The 18,015-nt window shown below is 44.9% G+C and overlaps 1 protein-coding gene across 1 annotated transcript in view; it reads right to left on the minus strand.

The window, feature by feature from the left end:
• The window catches only part of CFAP47 (cilia and flagella associated protein 47), a 536,960-nt gene that overhangs the window by 314,017 nt on the left and 204,928 nt on the right, over positions 1-18,015 (minus strand). Inside the window, exons 42-43 of the mRNA XM_060234105.1 lie at positions 17,868-18,013; positions 5,020-5,128 (exon numbers count right to left, since the gene is read on the minus strand). Of these exons, the coding sequence (XP_060090088.1) occupies positions 5,020-5,128; positions 17,868-18,013 (255 nt within the window). The remainder of the gene's footprint in view (positions 1-5,019; positions 5,129-17,867; positions 18,014-18,015) is intronic.

Genomic DNA, 18,015 nt, shown 5'->3' on the forward strand with positions numbered 1-18,015 from the left:
AGGCTCATCTCCATGGCAGCCATACCCTCCCCAAACTCCATGCTGGCCTAGCTGGTCTTCATCCAAAGTCTGCTTAGCACAGCATTGCCATACCTCCTTAGGGTTGCCAAGTCCAATTCAAGAAATATCTGGGGACTTTGGGGGTGGAGCCAGGAGACTTTGGGGGTGGAGCCAGGAGACATTAGGGGTGGAGCCAAGATCAAGGCTGTGACAAGCAGAATTGAATTCCAAAGGGAGTTCTGGCCATCACATTTAAAGTGACAGCACACCTTTTCAATTCCTTCCTTCCATAGGAAATAATGAAGGATAGGGGCACCTTCTTTTGGGGCTCATAGAAATGGACCCCCTGGTCCAACCTGCTGTTTTTATACCTTACTTCACATTCAAAATGGCAAAAATAGCTATTAAAATAGTTTCTAGCAATCTTGTGACACTCTATAAAGGAAAAGCTCCTCTACTGTGAATGTGAAACAAGAACTCTGAGGGCACAAAATAGGGCACAGACTATTTTCATATAACTCTTCATTTACATATATGTCAAGCTAAAGTTGCTTATTGCCTATTCTAATGTTAACACACACCCCCGCCCAAATATTAACCAGCAGCTGGCAGAAAACAAACAGCCCTAATCATGCCAGAAAGAAAACATGTTTCCAAATCTAAAACTTAAAATAGCCCTTGGCCTACTATATACAGAAGGAAATATAGGAAGAGAGGCATAGTTAAATTTTAAAAGGCATTGTAGCTTCCAAACAGATCACTATCGTGTAGCACACAGAAAAAACCATAAGAGCTCTGTGTGTGTGTGTGTGTGTGTGTGCTTGCTCTCTTCACATACCCCCATCTAATTTCATCAAGAGACAGGCATCTGTGTTCATGGCTGACAGTCACAGATCCCAGGGACGACTGATTCCGCGCTGAGGTGCCGTGGCGAGGGCGACGACTGCGCCGAGGAAGGCGCGGGGAGCCCGGTGGAGGCGAGGAGGGGAAACTTAGGGAGCGGAGGGCGGCGCAGGGAGAGCCACCGCTGAGGAAGCCAGGGAGGCAGGTCATAGCCCCGGGGACTCTGGAACGTCCTGCGGGCGCCGGAGCCGCCACAGACCGAGGCCAGGCAGCTGCGAGCTGGCTGACCCGCCTTCCCTCAGCCTGCGCCTCAACGGCATGGCGCGCTCTCTCGAACAGAGCCTCAGCCACTGCGCATGCGACAGAAACCTGCGCGTGCCGCTTCACACACGCACGCACACCTCTTTCTCAGAACTTCCTTCTGCAGAGTCAGATTCGTTTCTGAATCTGCAGAAGGCGCCGTTTCCCTCCCCTCCCCTCCCCCCGCTGCCGTTTTTGGGGGGAGCGGGGGAAGAGACTGGAAAACCTGGCGTCTCCCGCCAGAGCGGGAGGATTGGGACCCCTATACCTCCTCAACTGGGTCCACCTGCTCTGAGCCTCTATCCAGGCAGGCAGCATCAAGCCAACCTTAGCCAGAAGCCACCAAGCATGCAACTCACAAGGAGAAATGCTTCTCATGAGAGGAAGTGCCATTGCTAATGCCACAGCAGAAGGGAGCACCCAGGGATCTCTTGATCATGCCTGGATCTAGCATAACTGAGGATTCTCTCCACAAAGGACATTTTGTTTTGACTTCAATCATTATTTGAGATAGATTCTGATATCTGAGAGTTTCTTCAGTAGCTAACTTACCACTGAAAATTAGGGTTAGAATCAAATAAACAAGCATCCACCAAGTGTTTTGTCAAGGACTGAAAGCTTATCAGGCATCCAAAGTGAATTCCCACCAGTACAGACTGCTAACTGGGTTAGCAGAGGGGTCCTTCTAGGCAGCTACACCAGTAGTTCCAAACTATACAAAAATATGAAGCTTTCTTCTACTGTATCGTCATTAGGCTGTACTGTCTACCCTGACTCACCGTAGTTACAAGACAAAATCTTTTGTTTCAAGCATCTGAAATGCACCTTAATATGTCTCGCACATATACGTATTACAAAATAGGAGTCAATTGTACCTTTAAGACCAACTTAGTTTTATTCAGAACGAAAGCTTTCGTGTGCTCTAAGCACACTTCATCAGATGAGGAATCCAGCACACTGAGCAGAGCCACACATAGCTGATAGATAGATGATAGATAGATGATAGATAGATAGATAGATAGATAGATAGATAGATAGATAGATAGATAGATAGATAGATAGATAGATAGATAGATAGATAAATTTATTGTCATTGTTCACAACAAAAAGAGAGCAACGAAATGAGGTGCTCTTCCACAAAACATACCAACACATCAAACACACATATTCATATTCATACCATTTAAATACATCTAAAACCATTTAAACCATTTAAATACATCTAAAACAGATAAACATTCATAAAACCATTAAAACCATTTAAACCATTTAAATATATCTAAAACAGATAATCCTTCATAACCCTGCATTTAGCCTAACCACAGCACTTGGATAGAAACTGTCCTTAAATCTGTTTGTCCTAGCCTTCAACACTCTATATCGTCTACCTGACGGTAAGATCTCAAATAGCAAATGGCCCAGATGTGAAGGGTCCCTTAGGATCATTTGTATCTTCCTTCTTTCGTCTTATTTATATTAAAAATAAGATTATTTACTTTACACCAAAGGGACAGCTGTTGAACTTCCCTCCTATACGCAGTGCACTGATAGGCAGTGGTTCAGAATGTAAAATGGTACAGATCTAAGATCCAAACCTGTACCATTTTGCATTCTGAGCCACTACCTACCAGCTATGTGTGGCTCTGCTCACTGTTCTGCATTCCTCATCTGATGAAGTGTGCTTAGAGCACACAAAAGCTTATGTTCTGAATAAAACTAAGTTGGTCTTACAGGTGCGATTAACTCCTATTTTGTTCTACTACCTCAGACCAACACGGCTGCCTACTTGGATCTACCTATATGTATTATTATTTTTTTCAAAAATATATAAATGTTGTCATGATTAATAAAATACAAAGTCATTTAAAAGCATTACTGAATTCATAGTAGCTTTTTGCCAATTCGTATTCTCTCAATCAATGGATACTAACTACTATCATGAGATGGTCTGCAAAATATGTAGATGTTAAAAAGGGGTCCTCATGCTCAAAAACCACTGTTCAAAGGCTTAAATATATTTTAATGGAATAAACATTGGAGGCTGATGTAAACATACCTAATGACCAATACCTATGTACTTGTGTAGGGGAGATACTCCAGGATTATAGTTCAAATTACTACTACTTTCATTCAGACATACAGCAAGCATCAAAGTTCAATTATGTAAAACAGAAAGCAATCAAATAGAGAAGGGTTAACTGAACTGTTAAGAAGCTTTATATGTTCTGTTAAGTAGGCTGTAAATTTCTGATTCAATAATGCTAAAGGATGTTCCTATACTTCTCTTTGATACTACAGTATTACAATCACAATACGCACCCTGCTTTGAAAAAGCCTAGGGCACATTGTATCCATTGGCATCAATCCCTTACTGACAGGGCTGTTAGGACTTCATTAAATGGACATGCAGAAGTGTGTCTGAATCACAACCCATGGAAGAAAGGTCACTGCAGCTCTTTCAAGGTAATTTGCTGTATGGATCCATGCAAAGTGAATGAAGGCTATACAGGCCATTTTCTTCAAAAATTACAGTTGCTAGATAAGTAACCTTTCTTTCTCCTTTGACTATTGCATGTATAGATTGCCAGCTTGTAGTCATTATCAATTAGCAATAAATTCTAATGGTAGTATTCCTCGAGGATATTAATTGAACAAAGAGTGCCATTTGATCTTTGTAAACTAAATTCAAGATGTAATGCAGCATAAACATTAACACACCCTAAGAAAGAACTTAACTACTTTGTAGCCCTTTAGCTCTGTGTATTTTAAAAAATTACAGGGAACTTCTTATGTACTCAAATGTACTTCTTTTACTTGACAAATGGTCAGCATGCTATATTTGCAGCCCCAGCTCCAAGGGGAGGGGTAAGGAGGGTGCCAGAGGTGAGCAGTTCCCTTATTTCTTAACCAATAACCCCGCTTATAACTCAGATTTGAAATAACACATACACACCCAGTTTTTGATAAAACTGGAATAAAATTGGTCACAACTTTATTGGTTATGGCTGTAAAAGCTTTAGCACAGCATGGAGGTAACAGATCCTGTTCATTGACTGACCACTTGCCAGTCAATGATCCCTTGCCCACTCCAGCCTGCTTGCTGAGGTAATGGGAAACCTTGAGATGATAGATTGCTGGATCTCATAAAGGTGGCTGCCTTGGAGTAGTCTCCCCCATGACCTGAGCATGAGGGTAATCCTTGGCAGTGCCCCTGACCTGGGCATTCCTCTTGATCCTCATAATACTGAAAGGAGGGTGAGCTGGGTTGGCGAGCTGCCCTAAATAGCAGCCAGGATGCTCCCCACCCACCAGGCCACCCCAGCTCCCTGACAGACCCAGTGGTGGCCAGGTGGGTTGCAGCTTCCTATGTTAGCTGGTGGCCTGCGCCCTCAGCCCTGGCAAGAGACATTGCAGCTGCCCTCTCCCTCTCCGTCCTCTCTGCAGTGCCACAAACATGACCCACAGTAAGTCCAGGCTTCAGCATGTCAATTCTGAATACTCTGGAATTCAAGAGCATTCACTTGGCATGGTGCTCATATAAATAGAGACATAAACACATTCTGCAAATATAAAATGCAGAGAATACTGTGAAAGAAGGTATGACTGATGAGAATATATGAAGACTATTGGAAATAATCCTAGGTTATTTGTCCCAGCAGAGAGCTGGCATGCGGAAAGGAAAGTATGTGGGTGGTAAAAAAAAAAAGTTTGACTACCATTTCAAGAACCAGAAAAGGAACAATGATGTTATTATCTTTCATGGCACTTCCTGATGCCTTTTTAATATAAAGTGCCTCACTTTGTCTGTATTTATTGCATCTGAAAGTTTAATTTATTGCAAAAATAATTTGATCCTTCACCATTCTTTCACTCTACCTTTTAACATACTGCTAATGCATAGAACATTTGGACTATCCATTGGAAGCAGGGCTGAAGGCAATGGTAAGCCACATGTTCCTTCCACCAGGTACACGAATTCCCCAATCTGAAACACAGGAACATATGCATTTAATCCTGAAGGCAATTCATGCAGAACAAATCAGAAGCTTCTCAGACTATAAGCAAACAAAAATCCATTATAGTAACACTTATAAGAATATTTCTTGCATATGAATGTGTTTATTTTAAAGCATCTTAAATAAATAGCAATGAAAATACTATGTAAAATAACTACAGTAATTCAATGGAGAGGGGGGAGCCAAACACATTTATGCAGTGAAGAATCTTATTACTATTAACGCATGTGCCCTTTAGATATTACCACAGACTTTTCTACAAATTCATCCCATAGTACTTTTGTAACACTTAAAAGCCAATCATGCACGTTCTTACCATGCAGTTATCCTCCAACTGTGGATCCATGGCATCATTAGTTCTTACTTATTTCCAAATGGTAGTACGTCTACAACAGTAGACTGAATTCACTGAAAAGCAATGCTGTAATGTTGAAAGGTAATTCTGAACTAAACAGAACTTCTCCAGAACTATTGCCTTATGCGGTTTTCTTACTTACAGAAGATGCCTGAGACAACATTTCATACTGTAAATAAATGCATTCCTATTACTCTTGCCACCTCCATGTCAGTTTAATGAGCAACTGTGGAAGTATTTATTTCATTTATACACTACATGCCTCCTCCATGGGGACTCAAAGCAGCTTTCATTCTTGTCCTCTCCTCCATTTTATCTGCACAACAGCCATATAAGTAGGTTAAGCTGAGTTTGTGTGATCTGTCCAAGATCACTCAGCAAGATTCCACGGCAGAGAGGGATTTAAAGCTGGGACTCCCAGATCATTCTACCTACTACACCACCTTGGCTCTCTGTATCAGGAACAGGGCCGATTCGCCCACTAGGCAAACTAGGTGGTTGCCTAGGGCACTGGGAAGCAGGGGGCAGCAAATTGCAAGAGTTGTTTGTTTCTTGGTGGGTGGGCGCCTTTCCTCTCCAGATACTGTCCACTCATGTGTGTGTCTGGGACCGCCTCTCCATGTCCCGCCAGTCGTCCCTGTTGCGACCCAACTATTCACTTTGGTGGGAGTGGGGGGGACAGCAGCAGAAAAACACACACACCATTGTGCCTAAGAGACTTGGGCAGCAGCCTTCAGCTTTTCCCTCAGCAAAAAACTCCCCCCCCCCCTTCGCCTGCCTGATTTCCGTGCAAAGAGGCTCTATGCAAACTGGTTCACCTCTCCCTTAGATTCTCCTCGCTGGCGCTTTGATCTTTCCCTTCCACTCGTCAACTGCACAACAAGCTTAGCTTCGCCGAGCAAAACTTTTGGGGAAAGCTAGCTTGCTGAAGGGGCTCTTGAAATCACTTCAGAGAGTAGAATCCCCACACACACACACACTTGGAAAGAACCAGTTGTGGGCTGGCAGATGCACTTGCCTGAGGGGGTGCTTCAATGCTGTGGAAAGACCCTTTTATAAATCAAAATCCCTTTTCTCCTGCTTGCTGGGATTCAGCTCCAATGCCTGTCACGTTCCAGCATGAGGGGAAGGGGAGAGCATGGGCTTAGTTCTGGTGTCATCCAGAGTTCCTAATTCAAACTCAAGGAATAGAGATCAGGCAATGCACAGGACAGACTCTACATAGGGGCTTCCTGAGAGAGAACAGCCTTTTTTAACTGCGCCAAAATTCAAGTCGAGTAAAAACAGGCTGCTTACCTGTAACTGATGATCTTCGAGTGGTCATCTGTGCAGTCACACATATGGGTTTTCCGCCTGGAAATGAACCTGACCTCGGAGAATTCAAAGCTAGCCTAGGTGTTTATTTTGGCACGCATTCCCTCTCGATCTGGGAAGCAGGCATCTATTGCACATGCCTGGAGCGAGGGGAAGGTGCTCCACCCAACCAGTTTCTTCTAGCCACTATATAGAGAAAAAAATGTAGCAGAAAGAAGAATGAACCAGCAGCAGGGAAGGCTGGGTGGGCATGCGTAACTGCACAGATGACCACTCGAATGTCATCAGTTACAGGTAAGCAACCTGTTTATCTTCATTGTGGTCTCTGTGCAGTCCCACACATGGGTGACTGGTAAGCTGGAGTGCACGGTAGGTGGGTGCTGGTTCTGTAATAAAAGAACACATGTTAACATGCATATAAATGAGATGAAATAGTGTACCTACAGGGCATGGAGCTGGAGGCGTCAGTCAAAAATGGAGCGATGCACAGCCTGCCCGAAGGATACGTCACGCTATGCAGGAACGTCTAGGGCGTAGTGCGTGGCAAACATAGATGGAGGTCAGACCATAGCAGCACAAATGTCCTCCATCAGTACGCCTCTGCAGAAGGCTGATGATGTGGAAACGGCTCAAGTGGAATGAGCTCGCAAATGTTCCGGTACGGGTTGTTTAGCCAATTGGTAACATAAGACAATTGCAGACACAACCCACTTTGAAAACCTCTGGGTTGAGATTTTGTAGCCCTGCTTATGTGTTCCATAAGCTACAAAAAGTCTAGAGTCCTTGCGAAAGGGACGTGTCCTATCAATGTAGAAAGCAAGGGCCCTACGTACGTTGAGATTATGTAGAGCCCTTTGTCCGGCATCACTGGGTCTTTGAAAAAAGGAAGGCAGTGTAGTCAACTTCCCCAGGTGATAAGGTGAAACTACTTTTGGAAAGTAAGGTCGGGGCGTAACACCACCCTGTCATGGTGGAAGACAGTGTATGGGGGGTCCATCCGAAAGGCACAAATGTCACTGGCTCTCCTGCTGGATGTGAGTGCCACCAGCAACGCCATCTTCCATGACAAGAGATGCAGTGGAATGGATGCCATCGGCTCAAAGGGAGGGTTCATCAACAGGCTCAGAACAAGAGATAGACTCCATGTGGGTTGCAGTTGGCGAACTGGAGGGTGAAGATGCAGAATGCCCTTTAGGAAGGCTTTTGTGGCGGAATGAGAGAAGACAGTGCGTCCTTCAATGTGTGGATGAAGGGCTGAAACAGTGGCCAAGTGAACCTTTAGCGAGGAGTAGGCCAGACCTGAGTTTGACAGAAACAAGGTGTACGACAGAATTTAAGCTATAGAGAACGATTCAGGAAGAACGTTATGTTGAGCAGTGTATGCTGAAAAGCGCCTCCATTTTTGTAAGTAGGATTTTCTGGTGGCGGGCTTTCTGGCATTGAGGAGTACACGTTGGACTTCTGTGGGAAAATCTAGAAACTGATTTTCCAGGCAGTCAGTCACAGAAGTCCTGGATTGTGGTGCAGAACTTTCCCGCCTTGTTGGGAGATTAAGTCCCGAACTTGGGGGAAACGATGGAACACATTGTCCGACATAAGGAGGGTGGTGAACCACGGTTGGTGGGGCCACCAGGGAGTGATGAGTTTACAGCTGGTCCGATCCAGTTGGATTTTCTGAAGAGTTCTGGTTATCAGTGAAATCGGAGGGAATAGGTACTGGAGTGGTCCCAACCACGAATGGAGAAAGGGATCTCCCGCGGATTGCAGGGGAGGGCCCTGAGTGTAAAAACGTGGGCATTGTGCATTGTCCGGAGAGGCAAAGACATCTATGGCCAGAATTCCAAATGTCCTGAAGTCTGTCTGAAGATAAGTGCAGTTGAGGGTCCATTCGTGGTCGTTCACAAGGTGACAACTCAGAGCATCCGCTTGAACATTCTGGATTTCCGGCAGATGTACAGCTGTCAGGAATATGTTGTGAGCAATGCTCCAATGCCAGAGGGATAAGGACCACCTGCAAAGGTGGACAGAAGCAGTGCCCCCTTGATGATTGATATAAAATACAGTTGCCACGTTGTCTGAGGTGACCTGTATGTGCAGACCGTGAAGGGACGGTAGAAAGGATTTGAGTGCTCTGTGGATACTAATAGTTCTAGGCAGTTGATGTGTAGAGACTTCTCGTAGTCTGTCCACTGTCCTTGCACCGTTAGAGTTCTGAAGTGGGCTCCCCAACCCCACCTCGAAGCATCGGTCATGACAATGGCTGACAGGGGTGACCTTATGAACGGCATTCCCACCAGAAGATGATGTTTCATTTTCCACCATTCAAGAGATAGGAGGATGTGGTGTGGAACAGTGAGTAAAGTCATTTGGTGTTGTCAATGCGGGCGGAACGTCCGTACAAACCATAACTGCAGAGGTCTCATGCGGAATCTCGCAAAGCACAGGACAGAGGTTGTAGCAGCCATAAGTCCCAGCATGCGCTGAAAAATGAAGGCTGTTAGGATGCGATATGATGGTAGATGCCAGAGACTGAATGTGGTGGGCTCTGTCTGCAGGGAGGTAGACTTTGTGGGATACCATGGATAGGCGTGCACCTACGAATTGGATGTCCTGTGTGGGAATGGACTTTGCCAAGTTGACTTGAAGACCCAATGAAGACAGGAGAGACAGAGTGGTTGAGATGTCTTTTTGAAGTTGCTCTTTGGATTCGGCCACAATGAGCCAGTTGTCTATGTAAGGATATATGGAAATTTTTTGTTGGCGAAGCGTCGCCCCCACCACCGCCATACACTTTGTGAAGACTCTTGGTGCAGTCGAGAGACCGTGTCAGGCTCTGTAACTCTATCATACTGAAATTATAAAATACTAACCAAATGGACTTTTCTATACTAACCCCTAGCCTTTGTGATATTGTAGTCACCATGCATATCAAAAGAGACGTTTGAAATGTTAACTTTGTTTAGGTTGTAAAGAGAGCAAAGGAATGTGACTGTTAATAGATACCGCCGCTGGCCAGCATCTTCCCAGAGGCTAGGAGATAAGCAGAGGCTCTCGTGTGAAAGTTTGCACCTTCACTCCCTGTTGTTTTGAGAATAATGTCTTTGTTCAGATGTTGCTTTGATGTAGATTCCATAAGACCCAGAAACACCCCTGCCAAGGTATTAGTCTCAATTTCTGTTTCAAGCTATGAGTTTCCAATAAAGTATTACATTGTCTCAAATGAATACAGCCTTGAGTCTCCATCGCCTGATAGACCGAAGGGAAGGGAGTGGAACTGGTAGTGTTGGTCCCCTATGGCAAACCTCAAGAATCTTCTGTTGTGATGGTTGATGGTTAGGTGGAAGTAGGCGTCTTGAAGGCCTATCAACGCCATCCAAGCATCTTTTGGAATCAACGGAAGAATAGACTGCAGGGTAATCATGCGGAATTTTTTGTACTGTACATGGCGACTGAGCTTGCGAAGGTCCAGTATTGGACGTTGTCCTCCATCTCTCTTTGGAACCAGCAAGTATGGGAATAGAACCCTGTGTGATGGAACTGCGGTGGAACTGTTTCTATGGCTGCCTTGTCCAGCAAGGTGCCGATCTCCTTTTGAAGTGGGAGGGATGGAGGAGTACGTATGAATCGATGGAGCCTCGGAGGTGAATCGAACTCTATGGTGTAGCCCCTGTGGATTATCGCCAGGACCCGGGAATCTGATGTTATGGATTCCCGCATGGGGTAAAAAGGAAGCAGTCTTGTGATGCTGGGTAGATGTTGTGGCTGAAGAGGAGATGGCGCTAGGAAGTCAAAGAGACTGTTTTGAAGCAGGAGTCGTCTTCTTTGTGGTCTGTGTACGAGGCCATTGATGTAAGGGTTGTTTAGCTGGTGGAGCTTTGCGCTTCCAATATTCAGCCTGTTTTGGAGAGCGGGGATGTTTGTAGTGGGACAGTTTCCAAACCCTCTGCCGATTAGGTTGAGACTGTTGTTGACTGACTCCCAATCTCCTAGCTCTTTTTCTACTGTCATCAACAGTAGTCAGGATGTCATCGGTTGTTGAATTAAAAAGGCCCTGACCGTCAAAGAGTGATTGAATAAGAATTTAGAATCCGGTGCATGGATTTTATATAAGGATTCAACCCTTTTAGATGTAGGAGGAACCAATGCAGGCTTATCCCAAGCCTCTTTTAGGCCTTCAAGGTGAACAGGGAGCATGGGGAGGAAGGAGCCCGCAGGTAAGTCCGCGTGGACTAAGTCATGGACCACATTGGATATTATCAGCAAATCAGTAGTGAGCTTTATATTGAGGGAGTTTGCCATGTTGGTTAGCAGGTCTAAGTGAGCCTTGGAGCCTTCGGATGGTGAGAGATCAGCCGGTTTAGTTATGTCAGACACAAGTGATGTGAGTTCGGATCTTGCAGATTGAGACTAATCGGAGTGTTCGGCTTCGGAATCTTCAGGTACATCCATGGGTGTGGTTGGGTGGTCGTGTAATGGCTTGGCCGGTAACAATATAGCCTTACTCAGAAGGATAGGTTGGTCAGGTTGATCTATCTGCTGTTTAGATGGAACCGACAGAGCAGAAGTTGAGGGTACCGGTGATAGTGGTTTCGAATCCTGACTGTAATGTTGAGGTTGATGAGGAGATGAACCTTCATGGTATCTGGGGTAGTAAACTTCCTCATGGTACCGAGGTTGGTATGTGTCTTCACGATACCGAGGTTGGTAGACTTCCTCAAGGTACCGAGGCTGGTGGGTTTCCTCACGGTACTAAGGTCAATGGAGTTCGTAGGATGGTGATCTAGAAAACCTATAGTGCTGCCAGTATCGACGTGGGGACAGAGGTGATCTGGACCGTGATGAACTGTAGTAATAATAACGATCCCTGCGTCGGCTTAGAGACTGTGGGTCAGTATAGATTTGTGTGGAAAGATCCTTGTGCGTTGGTGGACCATATAGTGGAGATCTAGAATGATGACTATCATGGGCTTAAGTAGAAGACTCTAGATATAGTGGAGAGATGGCTGAATCCTGATTTTTTAGTATGTTTTCTGGACTTATGCTTACTGGGAGCCGATGCCACGGAAGCTGCCGATCGAACCACGTCCCTTTGTGGAGTTAGGGAAGGTGGCAAAGTATGAGACCCAGAATCGTGGGGCATAACAGGCCCCAAAGAAGATTCTAAGAGGTGGCTTTTGAGTTGAGTTGATTCTTTTTGGCCTGTTTTCCAAATTGGCTGCAATGAGCACAGGTGTCGGCTCTGTGGGACTCCCCCAACAAAATAAGCACAAAGAGTGTTCGTCAGTCAAGGGAGTTTTGGTCCCACACCAAATGCACTTTTTTTAAAAAAATTGGGGGTCCTTCCCTTCCATATGCCTGGGGGGGGGGGAGGAGAGGGAAGGGGTAACAGTAAACAGAAGATAAAGTCTCTCTCTCTCTCTTTTTTTTTAGAATAACGATACCAGTCGAAGAATGGAGAAAGAAGAGGCCGCTTGGAGAGGAATAGAAGAAAAAACGCAACGAGGTTGAGGAGATGCAACAAGGTAGGTCTAATCCGAACGGCAGTTAAAAAGAAACTGGGTGTGTGGAGCACCTTCCCCTCGCTCCAGGCATGAGAAGTGGATGCCTGCTCCCCAGATCGAGAGGGAATGCGCGCAAAAATAAACGCCTAGGCTAACTTTGAATTCTCCGAGGTCGGGTTCGTTTCCAGGTGGAAAACCCATGTGTGGGACTGCACAGAGACCACGATGAAGATAGGAAGGTGATGAGGGAATGCTCGGAAGGACGCAGTCTTTCTGAGCAGTTGCGTTTGGAAGGTTAGTCTTCTATAGGCTCCTAGTACCTCAGAGCAGGTGCTGTCAATGGAAGGTACTAAGGCACACATGCAACAAGTGGGAAGCAAGGGTGCTTGTGTGAATGAGTTGGGAGGAGATGGGTGAAGGGAGGGGAGGAAGGAGAATGGGGGGGGGGACAAGTAGTTAGCTTGCCTAGGGCACCAAACAGTCTAGAGCCGGCGCTGATCAGGAATATAATGAATATGTACTACCCTTTATCTGAAGTGCCCTTACCCATGTGTCAGTCAAAATATCAGTCTACTATTATCATATAATGTGTGAATTTGGGCCTATTTTGGCATAAGGTTTGAAATGATTTTTCTGGGGTGGGGGAGGATCTCAGAAAGACCAAGACGACTGAACAAAAACCAGGTATGTGCATTCCCTGAAAATGTATATGTTTAAACAGATCTATGTAATTTCTCCCTACATATGCATTCACATGAATGCTTTAAAGCATTACCCTGTATGCACAAAAATTTGCATGGATTAGTATAGCAAAGCTGGAGAGAGACAGGAAGGGAGCTAGTTGCCTTGCCTGGTGCAGCTATAAAAGAGCCAGCCTGGATATGTTTGTGACTTGGGCCTCCATTGATAAGGAGGTATCCAAGATCACACCTAGGCTTTTTGCAGTTGGCATACATATTAAAGGTGCCCCATCAAGAGCCGGGAGATGGAACCCCAATCCTGAATCACCCCAACTCAGCCAGATAATTTCCATCTTTTGTGGATTCAGCTTCAATCAGCTGTTCTAGCCAGCCAACCACAGCCTCCAAACCCTTGGCCAAACTAGATGGGGCGGTGTCCATCCATCCATTTAGTTGGGTGTCATCAGCATACTGATGGCAACCCAGCCCAAACGTCCACACCAGCTGGGCAAGAGGGCACATATAGATGTTCGAGGACCTGCCTACCTGAAGGACCATCTCTCCCCATATGAACCCCAAAGAGCACTGAGGTCAGTGGGGAAGAACCAACTGACTAGCCCCAGGCCGAAGGAGGCAAAATTAAAGAATACTCGTACACGGGCCTTCTCCATTGCAGCTCCACACCTATGGAACCAGCTCCTGGAAAAAGTGTGGGCCCTGCGGAGCCTTGAACAGTTCCGCAGGGCCTACAAGACCTTCCTCTTTAGGATGGCCTTTACCTGACTGAATGACTGATGGACTCGTTTTAAGTGATTCTACAATCATACATACTTGCATCTAATAGAATAGCACCAGAAATGTTAATTTTAAATTGGAATGTTTTAAGTTGAATGTTTATTTTAAAATTTGTTGTATAACTCATTGTACAGACTGATTATGTTGTTAGCCGCCCTGAGTCTGCTTCGGCAGGGAGGGTGGGATATAAATAAAATGTTGTTATTATTATTATTGTTATGTTAAATAACATTGGCGAAAGGACTGCCCCTTAAGGGACTCTACACCAAGGGATGGTGTAAGGATATCATCTCTCCTAGCACCATTCTTTGACCTTGACCCTAGAAAAATGAAGTAAGCTACTTCAAGGCAACCCCTCAAACTCCTCCTATGTCAGCAAGGTGGTGTACCAGATGATCATGGTAAACTGTGTTGAACACTGCTAGCAACAACAGCAGCACCAACCAACCTCAATCCAGCTGCCTATGGAGGTTGTCTGTCAGGGCAATCAATGCTATCTTCATCCCATGACTAGCACAGAAACCAGACTAGAATAGATCCAAGGCAACTGTGTCCTCCGGGGAACTCTGAAGCTGCATAGCCACCACTTTCTCAATTACCTTACCCAGAAATTAAAGATTTGAAACTGGCTGGTAATTGGAAGCACTAAGGGATTGAATGATGGTTTCTTCAACAGTGCTGTTACCACTGCCTCTTTTAAATCCCCAGGATATAACCCTGTATTCAGGGACAGATTGATAATGTCCACTGGGGGCCCCGTATTCCATTCACCACCAGCTTTCACCAGTCATAATGGACATGGGTCCAAAAAGCAGGTGGTTGGCCTAACAGCACCCAGAATCCTGTCAACATTGGCCTGGGAGAGCCAACTGAAGCTGTTGGACACAAAATTCAAAGATGGTGAAGGGGCCTCCAGTTCACATACTATATTAATATTGGCTGGCAGGTTGTGGTGGAGCAACAAGAATTTATTCACAAAGAAGCTTGTGAAAGCCTCACAGCTAATGGCCGAATCACTAATTTGGGGGGGGTTCTCTCAATAAGAGAGGTTAAAGACCTAATTGTCCTAAATAATTGCGCTGAGCAGGAGCTAGCAGATGTGATGGAGACTAAAAAGAACTCCCTTTTAACAGTCTTTACCAGGATCTCATAGGTTTTCATAAAGAACCTATAGGATGTTCTTACACCATGCTCTCTCTAGCAATTTAAGTTCCTGCTTCATCCCTCTGAGCTCCTCGGTGCCCCATGGAGCTAGTTTTGGGCAGGAACAAAGAGGGCACAAGGGTGCAATTGCATCAGTGGCTTAAGAGAAATAGGCATTCCAGTCCTCCACCAGTGTATCCAATGAATCACCAAGAGGCATTGGGTCCCACAGAACATTCTGGAAGAAGACTGAAGATACTGGATTTATATCTCGCTCTATACTCAAAATCTCAGAGTCTCAGAGCAATCAAAAACTCCTTTTACCTCCCCCCTCTCGCTAAAGATACCTTGTGAGGTAGGTGGGGCTGAGAGAGCTCTTACAGAAGCTGCCCTTTCAAGGACAACTCCTACAAGAACTATGGCTGACCCAAGGCCATTCCAGCAGCTGCAAGTGGAGGAGCGGGGAATGAAACCAGGTTCTCCCAAATAAAAGTCCAAATACTTAACCACTACACCAAACTGGCTCTCACTACACCAAACTGGAAAGCCACCTAGACAGGGAGGGGTTGGGACACATAGTTGGGCATTCAGAGCATATTGATCTGACCATGGCACCCAACCAGTGGCTATCAGATTAATATTTATCTCTCTGTCAAAGGTCAAATTCAGTATGTTATCTGTTTGGTGAGTGGGACCTGATACAATCTAGGAGAGTCCCAGCACTACAATGGTTGACACCAGGTCTATGGCCTGACATCAGCATGGATGTTGGAAGACCCCAGGAATTATTAGTCTTGGGATCTCCAAGGCCCACCTAAAGCAAAAAAGGCAACAGCTTCCATGGACAACAAGCCTCCAAGCACTCTAATAACAAATTAACACTATTTATATATACTTATCAAAATTAGTTCATAGAAGTGATATATTCAGTACAAAATAGTGCATCATAAGGAATAAAGCAGAATGGAACAGAGAAGCCAACCAAAATCCCCAACGGGGAGGGTGCATGATTTAGCTACTACGTTCCATTAAAGAGACAGTACACTTAATAAGCCAAGTGTGAAACAGCATGAATATAGCTACTTACAGAGAATCTGCACATTTCACAAAAAAGCATAAGTCACACTCATTATCTGAGCTAAATGGAGCCAGAGTATTTAATCTTGGAACACCATTCAAGGGTTAAGAATAAGATTACAGAGGCTCCCCTGACAGAGCACTCTATGAAATTTCAACACGATTTTGATTCCTTAAGGTTCTTTGCCATTGCCAGATTCAAACCCCACGCTTACAATTTTGTGGAAAATTCTTGTTAAGCCAGGAGATAAGATGGATCTATAAACTGAATATTTGCTACCAAATAATAGAAGTTTGAATAACTTTGTCTGGCTATGACTTTTTCAGGAGATGTTTTGTGACTATCTATTTCAAAGTGGTTGATATTACCCACTCCCTTAATGAAGCATTCACTTGCTTCCTGGATCCACACAGGCAATCCCCTTCAATAAGATGTCACAAACCAAGGAACGCTAGGCAAGAGCTGAACACTACATGGTACTGTATTCTGCTAAATAACAAGAATACATCTTCAGGCCACAGCAAAAAGGCAACATGGCAAAGCAGCATTGTGTCACAAGTCTGGAAGGAAAACTAAGATCCAGATACAGTGGAAATCAGAAACAAAACAAGTGAAGGCCCCATAAGACTTGAATGGAGGGGAATCCCATCTCCCTGTACTGCTGAATCTGTCACAGCTCTAGGTCTCACCACCTACCTTGGATTCTGGTAGCAGCAGTCACATTGCCTGGGTACTGCTCCAAATCCAGAGCAACTCTCAGAGTCTCTGCCATGGTGGCCAGGCCCAAAGTGACTCTTGGTGTCCACTGCAGTCAGGCCTGAAGCCTCTCTCAGATCCTGCTGATGTAGCAAGGCCCAGAGCCTCCCCCAGCATCTGCTCCACCACGGCTGAGCCCAGAGCCTCTCCCAGCATCTGCCATAACCAGACTGGCTTCCTATGGCAGCTGCCACTAGCTCTTCAAGTAAGTGCCCTGTCTCTGCTTGAGCAAACAATGTCTTTAAAAAAAAAAGTTTGGGGGGATTTAAACCCACCAGTTTATTTACATTTCAGATTTTTCTGCAAACCTGAGGAGTCCCCCAACTTTGCAGAAAAATCTGTTTAGTGTCAGTGTGGCCCTGATCCACAGATTTTAGTATCTGTAGATGGGGGCACACTTCACTATTAGATATACAGATGTAATGGAGAATAATACAAATATCTTGGCTTTTGACATCTCCTGTTTAAGTGAGAGCCATCTTAAAGAGTTCTTGTGTACTTTTTTACCATATGGTGATGCTGGGCATTTCTAGGCCATGTAAGCAGGACAGAGTATGTAAGAGTACCGCAGCCATTATTAAAGGACAGATGGAGGAAATAGAGACACTGACCAGCTACACCAGAGGTGGCCAACGGTTGCTCTCCCGATGTTTTTTGCCTACAACTCCCATCAGCCCCAGCCAGCATGGCCAATGGCTGGGGCTGATGGGAGTTGTAGGCAAAAAACATCTGGAGAGCTATCGTTGGCCACACCTGAGCTACACCACTACTGAACATTTATATTCTTTGTTTGTGTATTAATCATTCTCCTCACTCATTACATTACCAGAGCATGGGCAGGGCACATTTGGAAACTGTTCCTAGATACCATTCAGTTATTTTAAAGCTCCTGTAGATTAGTTTCATTGAGTGCTTTCCAGCCTTAGAGATAATGTAGTTATCTCTATATTTATGCTCATCCTTGTGTGAAAGGTAATCCAATGATTTCCTTTTAGCCTATTTTATCTCGTTATCTGTTGACAAAAACACAGTGCCCTAATTTTTCATATTACAAAGGCATCATATTGCCAAACTAATTCTTCTTACCTGCTCATTGATGAAAATCATAGCACAATAATGTTTTCCCATATTAAAAGGCAGATAATGAAGATTAAGGCTTGAAGAACTTTCTGCTTCCAGGTAAGCAACATTCACTGGACTAAAGAACTCTTGTAAGCAACAGGATTTATTAACT

The sequence above is a fragment of the Heteronotia binoei genome, chromosome 3 (assembly GCF_032191835.1).
Source record: "Heteronotia binoei isolate CCM8104 ecotype False Entrance Well chromosome 3, APGP_CSIRO_Hbin_v1, whole genome shotgun sequence".
NCBI classification, from domain to species: Eukaryota; Metazoa; Chordata; class Lepidosauria; order Squamata; family Gekkonidae; genus Heteronotia; species Heteronotia binoei.